Source organism: Haliotis asinina, chromosome 13 (genome assembly GCF_037392515.1).
Source record: "Haliotis asinina isolate JCU_RB_2024 chromosome 13, JCU_Hal_asi_v2, whole genome shotgun sequence".
Classification (NCBI taxonomy): Eukaryota; Metazoa; Mollusca; class Gastropoda; order Lepetellida; family Haliotidae; genus Haliotis; species Haliotis asinina.
The window spans coordinates 9208241-9220530 of record NC_090292.1 but is presented as its reverse complement, the minus strand read 5'-3'; the positions used below and the strand labels follow the sequence as shown (position 1 = coordinate 9220530).

Below are 12290 nucleotides of genomic sequence, written 5' to 3'. Positions count from 1 at the left end.
TTATAATGCGAGTTATGAGTTTGATATGGAGGAAAGACTGCATCGAGGCAGGTCTTTAAGGCTCACGGCTTTGATGACACCCACACAGATGAGTATGATACTGACTAAATTTGAAATATGATCAGGACGAAACTGAGTGAGTGTCTTTTTACACCACTCATTGCAATATTTCAGAAGTATCGCGACGAGGACCAATAGAAATTTGCTTAACACACTAAACCCAGGTAGGGAATTGAACCGGGGTCTTCGGTCAGACGAGCGGACGCTTTAAACACGAGGCAACTCCGCCGCCTACATATTGCATTTCATTTACGAATGTTGACTGTATCAAAATCAGTACACTCAATTCAGATGTTCTTCTGATATTCTTCAAAGAAATGAGAAATTACCACTTATGATAAGTTTTGATAAATGTACGTGAGCAGGGATCGGAAAAAAATGTCAAAGTTTGTCTTTTTTCTTGTACATATCATAAGAGACGAAATTACATTTTCTGCTTATACCCACTGAATTTATTATACTTTACTTTATATTTCCAAGACCTAATTCATTTTAAACTTTATATCAGAATTGTAATGAAAAATCCTATCACTGAAATTCTGTATTTATCTGCTGTAATCATAAAAACGTTCCTCTCTTTCAATTTGGAGAGATATAACTGATGATTTTAATTATTCTTTTCCTTGTTATTGTACATTCACTTTGAGTATAGCCTGTGTTTTAATCCGAATAAACGGACGTCATGTATGTATCTAATTTCGAACGCGTTGTTACTTCATTAATTGAAAATATGATTTGTGCGCGTGTGCGGCCCATCGGTTTCCCCCCACAGTTACGAGTGATGGGGCAGTGAGTTTTATGTAACTCTTGCTCGCACTGAAATAACAATTGGTGTGGTCAGAACAGAAGTTGTAGCTCGCCAGGATTTAGTAAGGATCCACTGAAGTAAGTCTCACAATTTTAACTTTCTTTAGCACCCTTTATACAAGGTGTAGCAAGAGCCAGGCACCCACCTACTTCGTAATATTTTGTTATGTTAACGAAAGCTCACATGAAGCTCTAAAGTGAAACATTTTTTGTGTGTGGATAATTGAGTGTGGTAATTCTTCAATGCCGACGTTTTATAAATAGTCTGGCATGGACTGTCATCATTAGCTCAAGAACATCATAAACGTATGCATGAGAGCTCGAGTGTATCTGAAACTCTATTGCACGTGCATGATGCTAGGAACTTGTACACCACTGGACAAAAAAGTCTTACCCACATCTGACATTGGCTCAGATGAAAGATACAAGGAATGGGTATTAATGGGTGTAAAAGTTGCGTTAAATTGTCAGCGATTCGGGGACTGTTCTCGGTTTAGCGAGATTTTGATGGAATGCGTATTTTTCGTGTTAAATCCTATTTTCAGATGCATACGTAGTTCTGCCTGGCAGCGTACTTTAGCTTAACAGTAAATGTTTTTGGTCTGTTTGAAAAAGGTAAAATGCCATCAAAATGCGATGTACGTGATATATATGTTTCACATATAAATATTTTGTCCTTTTTCACAGTGCTCGGATGATCTATTCACGGCGTTATATAACCATAACGACCTTTAGGTTGTTGTTTCAAAAATACGCTTTTGATGGGTCTTCCATGCATTCGTTTATTCACAGGGAAGGGCTGACAATCCAAACTGTTTCACCCTTTGAATCTCGATCTCAGTGTTATAAGTTGGAACGTTTTGTTTAAAAAAAATGCCGGCGTTGATAAATTCAGCTCCAGTGATTATTCGGGCTTAAACATGCAAACATATTCCTTTGGGTCACAAAAGTTAAAGCCCGTTTCGCTTAAAAGCGGACCGATGAATTGCAGTCTACCTCGAAAACTTATAAACATAACATACTCAATGAAACGCTGATCATAATCAGAACATGCCAACTCTGTGAGATTTTTGCAGAATATTTTCCCGTAAAATATGAAAAGTTCTTTAAGAAACTATCATTAAAAATATTGACACAGTTCACTGTTTGTTACGAGGGAGGAGTGCAGAGGAAGGGACAGCCAGGTGTGCGAGGGACCATGGAGACAGCATAGCACGGGTTAATGAAATTCAATATATAAGTTTCTCGGCACTTGTGCACGCGCTTCTCGAACACCTGGCTGTGCCTTTCTCGGCACCCCTCCCACGTAATAGCCAGTGAACTGTATCAATATTTTAATGATAGTCTGTGAAACAACTTTTTTTAACTAATAGGACAAACATTCTGCAAAAACCTCACAGACTTTGATTATGATCAGCGTTTCATTGGGTATGTCATGCTTATTAGTTTTTGAATTACACTGCAATTCATCGCTTTTGAGCAATACGGACTATAAGTAGAGATGAATACTTCATGAATGGGAAAATCAGATCAGGAATGACACCCGGTGTTTGGACGGCAGGAAAGCATGCCGAGTTTCAAGGGTAGTCCACACAACATTAATGGGATAGTGTTTTTAACACACCAATCGGATCATTTGCTCTGTAGACGTTGCTGTATCGATGTTGAGTGAGTGAGTTTAGTTCAACGCCGCGTTTAGCAATATCACGGCGAGGGACAGCTAAAATGGGCTTCACACATTGTACCCTTGTGGGGAATCGAGCCTGGGTGTTCAGCGTGACGGTCAAACTCAAAACCCAGTAGACACCGCTCCGCCCTCCCCCACCCCACCCTATTTCTTTGAAAATCACCGCATACGTGGTTTTGAGTTTTATAATGTAATTAATTGTACGCAATAAGGTCGACATTACCAAACTAGCTGATACCTATCCTCAATGTAGTATTTGTTTCCATGGTGATGGCATGGGCTACTTACATAAACATACAGGTAAGTCACTATGCCCCTGAATCTAACGATCATCTCCATGACAACCGGGTGATACTTCAAGCAAAGATACATCTTATTTACAGGTTTTCTGGATTAACTGCAAGTGTGTCCGGGAGCTATTCAGACATGCATTCATGTTCCGTACCACAATCAAGAGGTTAACCAGCCTGTTAAGCATTTAACAAGAACGATCTGTCTTCAAATAAGTTTCGACACTGTGGCCAGGTACTTGATAATGTGATCTGTCATCAGCTGTTACATCAGAAAAATCTGGAGTAGGCTCCCGTCTTTCAGGTATCATTAGGTTGTAATAACTCCGCCATTTGTGACGGTAAAGTAGGTGAAGGTCAATAATTGTATACCAAGGTCAAGGTCAATGACAGTTATTTATAGACTGTTTGTGGTTGACGTCGTAATCACGGCTGGATGGGATGTTGTAAATAGAGTACATTACAGAAGACGTGAAAAAGCTTCTGAAAATACCGGAACGTAATAATATTGTTAGAATGAGATTTTAGAGCAACACATCGGAGTTTTTTATTATTTAGACTTGCTACATGTTGGGAAAAGAATGTAAGGTGTGTTTACATGAATAAGAAGCGCTGTCGGTTTGTTTTAGAAAAAAGTTTCCACATGTGGCTAATCGAACCATCGTACTGTAACTGTCATTGACCTTGACCTTGGTATACAAAGTTCGATTCACCACATGGTTCAGTATTGCTGAAGTATTGCGGAAAACCTCGTGAGACTATTTTTCAATTACAAACCATTTTCAGTGCGGACTGTCCGTACGCAGATTACTGTATGTTTATCACCAGCCAAGGAGTCACGGAATCTCGACAACCTCGGACGGACTGACTGGAATGAATAATATGAAAACATAAGTCTGCGTTAGACTCTACCTGAGTCGCGTAATAATGAGGGGCGTTGGGGGAGCCTAGCTTTAAAGCGTTAGCTCGTTGCGCAGAACAGACGGGTTGCGTTCCCACATGGGTACAATATGTGGAGTCCATTTCTTCTGTTCCCCACCGCGATATTGCTTGAATATTGCTAAAAGTGGCGTAAAACGTAACTCACTCACTTTAAGGCAAGTTGCCAAAAACATATATATATATATATGAGATAGCTTTCAGAGGTTTCGACAGATGTCTCTGCTTTGTGATGGTTTGTTTACATGCTCGTTTCGTCATAGAATCTATAATCACTCCAGTACTTACGCAACTTCTTCCAATATGTTTCTTGTCTTCGGTCACTAACTGCATTTTTTATCATGATTACACAATGCCGTTTAGGAGGTGGTCAGATGTAACATATGCCATATTTGGAAAGTGAAATCCCAAATATGACATATGCTACAGAATGATTTAACAATATCTGACGAAAATACTAAAAGAAATGAATACTCGTAATTTAGTGAATGGTTTGGATTTAAAAAAATAGGGATAACACATACATACGCACTCGCACTAATGCACCCACGCACCCACACAGTTGGCGGTAAGATATCATCTTGCACTGGAGTCAGATATATAGCTTTAGGATCGTTGGCGGTGATTTTGGGTTTTCGTGTCTTTTCAGGAAAAATGCTGTTTGTTAGTCTGTTCCTATGTGTGTTTGTTGCAATCTTGGGGTTGAGAATCGAGAACGGAATTGGTGTTCCGGAAAATACGAAATTTATAAGCCGTTGTATATTATAAGGCTTGCATTTCTCATAAAAATCTTCATATTTCACGTCAAACTATTGCTGCAAGGGACATGTATAATGTTCACTGTATTGTTTCTTTCAGATGACAGGATAAAAAACTCCGTCATGTCTGCTGTCAAGATGCACGGAAAACTCGGATATATTATGTCAAGTGCGATACTATTTCTGTGTCTATATCCGCGAGCGTCTTCCGTCAGTCTGAAAACATTTAACTACAGATGGATAGACGGGACTTTCCGCCAGGTGTCATACCCAAGGACAAAACATGGCGACTGTGTATACGACGCCACGCGTGATCTCGTCACGTGCGTGAAAAATCATCCTTATGACACAATAACCTCAACATGGAGGTACAAGGCGGAAAACGTCTCATACGTCGCCGTGAACTGCCGCGCTCAGAGAATCTATACAGGCCATTATTCGGAGTGTGTGTGTAAAGACAGGACAATGGCTGCACATCCTCATAAACAAACCCAGAGAGATTCATATGTGTTTTGCCAACTTGATGCAATATACCCTGACATGCTGCAGCCGCTTACCAACCTTGAAGTCCTTGACCTTGCTCACAATCATCTGTTCCGTGTTCCCCCGCACTGTTTCGATGACATGGCAAAGATGAAGCTGCTTTCTCTCAGTAACAACCAGATCGAGCACTTCTTTGACGGTCTGCTATGCCATGTGCCTAGCCTGGAGGTTCTCCTTCTTCAAGATCTGCCTCTCACCTCTTTCCCGGCGAACCTGTTTCAATGTGCCTCAGATTTCCGGTCAAGTTTAAAAGTAATTGACATAAGCCATTCGAAATTATCAACGTTCAAGGAAGGCGACTTTCAGTCACTAAATCACCTTGGTCTTCTTGACATTTCATACAACAAACTAGAGACGCTTCCAGAAGAACCATTCCTTGGGCTGTCATCTCTGCAGACTCTTGATATATCAGGAAACCGTTTTACTCAGATGCCTAGATCCCTGTGTGTCGGTCTTGAACAGGTCCAAAAGCTGTTCATCAATCACAACCTGCTTCAAACTTTCAATTGTTCTATATTTGAAACATGTATCAACTTGACATACTTATTTGTTTCAGAAGGATTGGTGGCAAATATAACTGGGTCACCTTGTCGTCTTGACTCACTAAAACATCTCGATATTTCCGGAAACAAACTTTCCCAAATGCCTCTTAAATTAATACATAATGATTCAGTATTAGAGTACATTGATCTAAGCAACAACAGGTTAGAGGGGGTTGACACTGAAACATTTCATGACATGACTCGACTGAAGTGTCTGAATGTGAGTTACAACCAGATCGATAAAATCGATGAAACTTTCCAGAAAGCATCATTACATCTACAAAATCTAGAAGTTTTAGATTTCACTAAAAATCAGATTCACCAGCTGTATGATAACAGCTTCATGTCACTGTCAACTCTAAAGGAATTATATCTCACAGATAATTATATAAAACAAGTACGTGCAGAATCGTTCAAAGGTTTAGGAGATGTCAGCAAATTATATCTACGGTCAAACAACATCGGTAGAATTGAGAAAGAATCCTTTTCCCACATGGAAAAGCTCACAGTCTTGGATCTGTCTCAGAATCAGCTAGTTCACCTTGACACAGAGTATCCTTCCTCTTTGAGGAAGTTAGATTTGAGCCATAACCAAATCCGTACAATGGAATCTATAGGCGACTTGTACAACCTCCAGGAACTGTATCTCCAGGGTAACGCAATCAGTTACATAGCATCCGACTGGTTTATAAACATGACAAATCTTCAGATCATAGATATGAGCAAGAACAGTCTGTCCACTATCAGCGATGGCTTATTTTCAACTCTTCCGAAACTCGAGGAGGTACACTTAAGGGGAAATGGCCTGACTATTGACTTTGGAAAGGACCTGTTCCATGATTCTAAGCTAATGCGCCGACTAGACCTCAGTGGGAACAAGATCAGGAACATTGACAATCTACTGGACGGAGTCTCGATGACACACGTGGAACATCTTGATCTCTCTTTCAACAACATCTCAGCTATCAGGAGACCTTTAAACAAAAGGAATGAATCAGTTTCTCTGAAGTGGCTCAATCTTGAATCTTGTGGCATTGAATTTGTAGTTCGTGATGCCTTCGTCAATATGGGGGTTCTTGAATACGTCAAGCTTTTGAATAATTCTATCACGTTCGTGCCATTGTTTGATGCTCGCCTCGGTGCCATGTTTTTCTTCAGAGGGAATCCTATCATTTGTACGTGTGGAATGGTGTGGTTGGAAGAACGCTGGCTTGACACGGATACGGTGGAGAAGATGTCGACGTATGATTATGATGTTGACGTGTGTAGGACCTACCCGTCCATGATAGTGAAACCGATCCGGAATTTGTCCGACCGGGAATTCATGTGTCCAGTTCCATCCAACTGTCCTACTGAATGTGATTGTTTCGTTCTCAAAGAAGGGGGATCTGTATACATGACTGTGTGTAGAAACAACTTGACTAACATTCCACAAAACCTGCCACACGATTCAGAATATTTGTATCTTGATGGCAACAACTTTCACACCGTGCAAAGAATTTCAAAGGGGTTCCACTATACAGAAAACATTTTCCTTAACAACAGTGGTGTTGTGTCGTTTGGAGAGGTTGTGTTTAAAGACTTCAGTCATGTATTCGTCATTGACATAAGTTGTAACGACCTAAAATCGCTACCAACTTCCATATTTCAAGGTCTGAAGTATTTAAAGGACATTAATCTTCAACACAATCATTTGACACACCTTAGCAAAGGTCTTTTGAAAAATGTTCCTGCACTCCAAAACATAGACATAAGCTACAATAACATTCACCACATTCTTCCAGAGACGTTACAAGACCTAGATCATCTCGACACATTCCGCTGGATTAAAATGGCTGGTAACCCTTTATTGTGTTCTTGTCCGAATCAGGAGTTCCGCCTGTGGATGGAGAGGCGCTATAACAGGGTGTACGACCGCAGGAACGTTTTATGTGAAGGTGAAGAAATTCGGCGGGTTGATATGGACCGATTCGAATGTGAAGACGACTTCCCTGATGGTCTGAAGACGGCCGTGATTGTTGCCTGTGTGGTTTCAGTTGTCGTGCCTCTTATTGTCCTACTCGTGTATTGTCGTAAGGAAGTGTCAGCAGTATGCTACACGAGATTCGCGCCCATTTGCTACACCGGAACCGGAAGTGGGCACCATCATACCGATCCGTGTATCTACGACGCTGTGGTGTTGTACGACACATCCGATCCCAAATGTTTGTGGTGGATTCAGAAGTCACTGGTACCAAAACTCACTGAAGGAAGGCGGAAGTTCAAGCTGTATATTCTCAAACATGACATCCTGTCTCGTGAGACCGCCATGTTTTACATCCAGAAGAGTCATTGCACTATAGCAATAGTAAATAACACATTTCCACAAAACAGATTCGCTCTAGAATGCTTCCGTCATTCTGCCGCTCACGACGTCGGCAATAATGGAAATCATCGTATGATTATGGTCACGTGGGGATTTATTGACAAAAAGAACTTGCCCCAATGTCTGAGACATTACGTTGAGCGTGACAGAATCCTGCCAGTGACGAGCACCTGTTTTTGGGACAAGCTCATTCAGAAGTTACCAGATACCAGACACAGGCTCCAGGGCTTGGACAATCAGGGGTATGACATGGAAGAAAATACCCTGTGATGGTTCTGACAAACAGTGCAGATATAGCAGGGAGAATCTCTATAGTGATTGTGACATTGCTTCCACCATACCGGGGCCACATACTTCTTGCATTACGTTCCTCAAACACAGCTGTCTTCAGTCCTTAATTTCTTCGAAGTAACTTTTGATTTTGGCGCTGTTATCGGAAATTATATCCGATGTCTATTGGTAGTGGACCTTGTTGGCGATGGTTTGTGTGGATGACAGTGAAGGTGCTATGGGGATGGACGTTTCAATGGATATTTTTTTGATAGAATTTATTTTCATAACATATCACGCCTTGTCCAATGACACATTTTCTATGTATCACGTGGATTTGTGTCTTCCTGTTATTCGTTGTCATGGCCACGTGACTGTCATTTCCATAATTCCCTGTCGCCTTCCATGCCACTAATGGCAACACATACGTGAATACTTCTTTAATGGGCATTCTAGAAGTTGGTGAGTCAAAAATGGAACATGCAGCTTTATGGATTACAACTTCTTGTTTATTACGCTGAGCGACGTTTCGATGTAGATTCTTACATCATGCACAGTGGATGTGAAGAACACGTGGTTAATATCTTCACCAGGCAGACTCCTACCTGCGACATACATCTACATAATACCTACAATTATTTATTGTTCTTTTGTAATGTACAAGAACAAACACTGCCTCTATATTCAGAGCAAAAATGACAATAGTTTCATATGTTTAAAAGTGAAAGCCCTTGATGTACAGAAACCGAGACTGACTTGAGTACCAAAGTATGTCTTGTCCTCAGGCGTGATATTGCCAGTAGACTGAAAAATACCGAAGTTCTTCGTTCACTCACTGGTTGGGAAAATATATGTTTTATCAACTGTTCAGCACATTTTTGTATTGTGTTCAACATTTCGTTGAAGCTAGATCAATGTTTGTGTAATAGATGTGTAAGTCCGGCATATATAAAAATATACACAACTGGGTTTTCGATTCTTCTTCGGGTGTATGAATAGCGTTGTTTCAGTTCTGTTTTTGAGCTGACCCGTGAAGATCCGGGCTGGAACGGGCCTTCAGCCGCCCATACTTCTCACTTAGCTTGTTGTAAGAGGCGACCGACGGGGTCGCTGACTTGGTGGACATATGTCATCGGTTCCCATTTGCGCAGATCGATGCTGATGTTTTTGATCACTGGATTGTCTGGTCCAGACTCGATTATTTTCATACCATCGCCATATAGCTGGAATATTGCTGAATGCGGCATCAAACAGCAACCCAAGTGAGGCGTAAAACTAAACTCACTGTTTTGGAGCTGAGATGTCATGAGGTGAGATATTCTTCTAGTGTTTGAGATGTACAGCAACTAATGCATATTTACCTCAGTAGCAAGGCATGGCAGCTCAATCAGTGGAAAACGTTAAATACAGATTACCTGTCAGACTTTAGAATAATCAGGAAAACAATGTATTCGTACAAATAGATAGTTAATGAATAAATTCTATAATGAATGTTTTGTCCTTACATTGTCCAAATGCTGAAGCTGTCCGTATCGTTTTCAGTTTGACGACTCTCGCCCGTGTTGGGTTTACATTCCTATGTGAAATGAACAGGAAGCACGAATTTTATTATGTCAGTTTTCCCGTCGTTTAAATTTATCCCTCAGTGTCATGCAATGGCGCACTTTCACACTGTCCCTCTCCTCAAGAACCAGGTCACCGGGAGCTTTCTTAAATTATCCCATATATTACATACCAGATTCGGCATATGTTACATTTGACCACTTTCTACATGGCATTGTGTAATCATAGCTTTGCACCGTGGGAGCCATGCCAATTTACACTTATCACAGGGGTACACAAAAGACTACCAGTTGTCCGACTTCCATTTTTGTGGAAGTCACGGCGGCTGAGAGGGCTAGGCGGCTGACTGTGTGGGCTGGCGATTAGGTGCCTGACTCTGAGGGTGCGGGTTCGAACTCCAGATGGGACTCAACCAAAAAGTACTAGAATGTGTTCTTTACTAAGAAAGTGTATCCAAAATATGACATTTGTAACCTTTCTAAATGGCACTGAGTAATCATGTTAATATATTGTTTCCGTAGCTAAACATCACGATCTTAATATGAAATAAATCAAAGTCTTCAGTCAGCTCAGTAATAAATCTCATGAAATAAGTAAGTTTTGCAAATATTGAAAAGCATATACAAATATTTTATGTTGCCTATCCGTTTTCTTGCTCTATGCTGCCACAGATGTTCAACGCAAAAATATTTACGGACACACTTCTCTCTGCTGCCACGTTGACCATGTCACAGTTGATTTTTAAAAAAATATTTTATTTCTACTTCGTGTTATACATGTTTTATACGTGATGTTTTCCATACGTTAGCACATTCCGTTCCAAGTTAAACATCTACACATTGCATAACATTACAGACGCACAGACAGAGAGACAAATAAGATATGCAGTATCTATTTCCACTTCATGTTAAGCATGATGTATGTACAACATTCTACATCTGTTGTCGAGGGGATGAATATCAATGGGTATTACATATAACAATGAAAGGTTATGTTGACATAGAGGCCTTGATTTACATGTAACATTCTTTCTGCTCGACAAGCATTAGATGAGCCATGACCTGACAAATGACCCCAATTTGCACATATGGGAACGCCCTCCAGAACATTCCATTTGAAACAAGAGGGAACAACAGGTTTTGTTTTTTATCATACTACTGGACACGTGTTGAACAGAAGCGGCATTGAGTTCACGCCACGGTCAACGTGTATTGCACGTGCATAATATCACCGATCTACCTCATGTAACTGTAGCAACCAAGTGTATTTGTCTACATTTCCTGCCCTGCCTACTTGTCACAAAAGCGTTTACTGCGCAGGCTCATGGAATACGTGTCAAGCAGTAATACATGTAAGAAAACATTATAACCAGTTGTATTGTTTGCATCAAAGAATACTAATCTTGATCTATATGACATGATTTACAAATTTCATTCTCTTGACGTGATAGATTCCGAACATATTATATTATATATGACAGGGAATACTTTAAAGATTTTTGCGGCGTACCATAATACAGCTGCCATAAGTATCAGGCATGAAATATTAGGTTCTCTCTTGGTTCTCTATTACGTTCCATTATGGAACGATGGCCAGAACGCATAAAACTTGTCACATGTACATGTTGAAAAAGCACTATGTTTTATTGCTTCGTATAATATCTACTAAGTTGATGTCCCTAGGAAAGTGTTGAATGAGATTGTTCAATGAGTTGAACTGGGGGTTCAACAATAAGTGCTTGAATCCTACTCCGGACTGCAGTGCTAGCCTACTGACACATCATTCCACGGTTTAAAATATACTGATTTCCTTGACTTCTTGTTTAAGACCGCAATCAGCATTATTTCAGCTATCACAGGGGTACACAAAAGACTACCAGTTGTCCGACTTCCATTTTTGTGGAAGTCACGGCGGCTGAGAGGGCTAGGCGGCTGACTGTGTGGGCTGGCGATTAGGTGCCTGACTCTGAGGGTGCGGGTTCGAACTCCAGATGGGACTCAACCAAAAAGTACTAGAATGTGTTCTTTACTAAGAAAGTGTATCCAAAATATGACATTTGTAACCTTTCTAAATGGCACTGAGTAATCATGTTAATATATTGTTTCCGTAGCTAAACATCACGATCTTAATATGAAATAAATCAAAGTCTTCAGTCAGCTCAGTAATAAATCTCATGAAATAAGTAAGTTTTGCAAATATTGAAAAGCATATACAAATATTTTATGTTGCCTATCCGTTTTCTTGCTCTATGCTGCCACAGATGTTCAACGCAAAAATATTTACGGACACACTTCTCTCTGCTGCCACGTTGACCATGTCACAGTTGATTTTTAAAAAAATATTTTATTTCTACTTCGTGTTATACATGTTTTATACGTGATGTTTTCCATACGTTAGCACATTCCGTTCCAAGTTAAACATCTACACATTGCATAACATTACAGACACACAGACAGAGAGACAAAT

General features: G+C 40.3%; 1 protein-coding gene across 1 annotated transcript; it reads left to right on the top strand.

Moving 5' to 3' along the window:
• Positions 1–885: 885 nt before the first annotated feature.
• On the top strand, positions 886–9230 carry LOC137260369 (toll-like receptor Tollo). Its single transcript, XM_067798044.1, has 2 exons — positions 886–945; positions 4642–9230. Exon 2 carries the CDS (start codon positions 4665–4667, stop codon positions 8259–8261), a length of 3597 nt encoding a protein of 1198 aa, XP_067654145.1. The 5' UTR covers positions 886–945; positions 4642–4664; the 3' UTR covers positions 8262–9230.
• The last annotated feature ends 3060 nt before the right edge of the window (positions 9231–12290 follow it).

Bases quoted from the DNA above. Each gene is read 5' to 3' on its own strand.
- LOC137260369 (XM_067798044.1), top strand. From the start codon at position 4,665: ATGTCTGCTGTCAAGATGCACGGAAAACTCGGATATATTATGTCAAGT.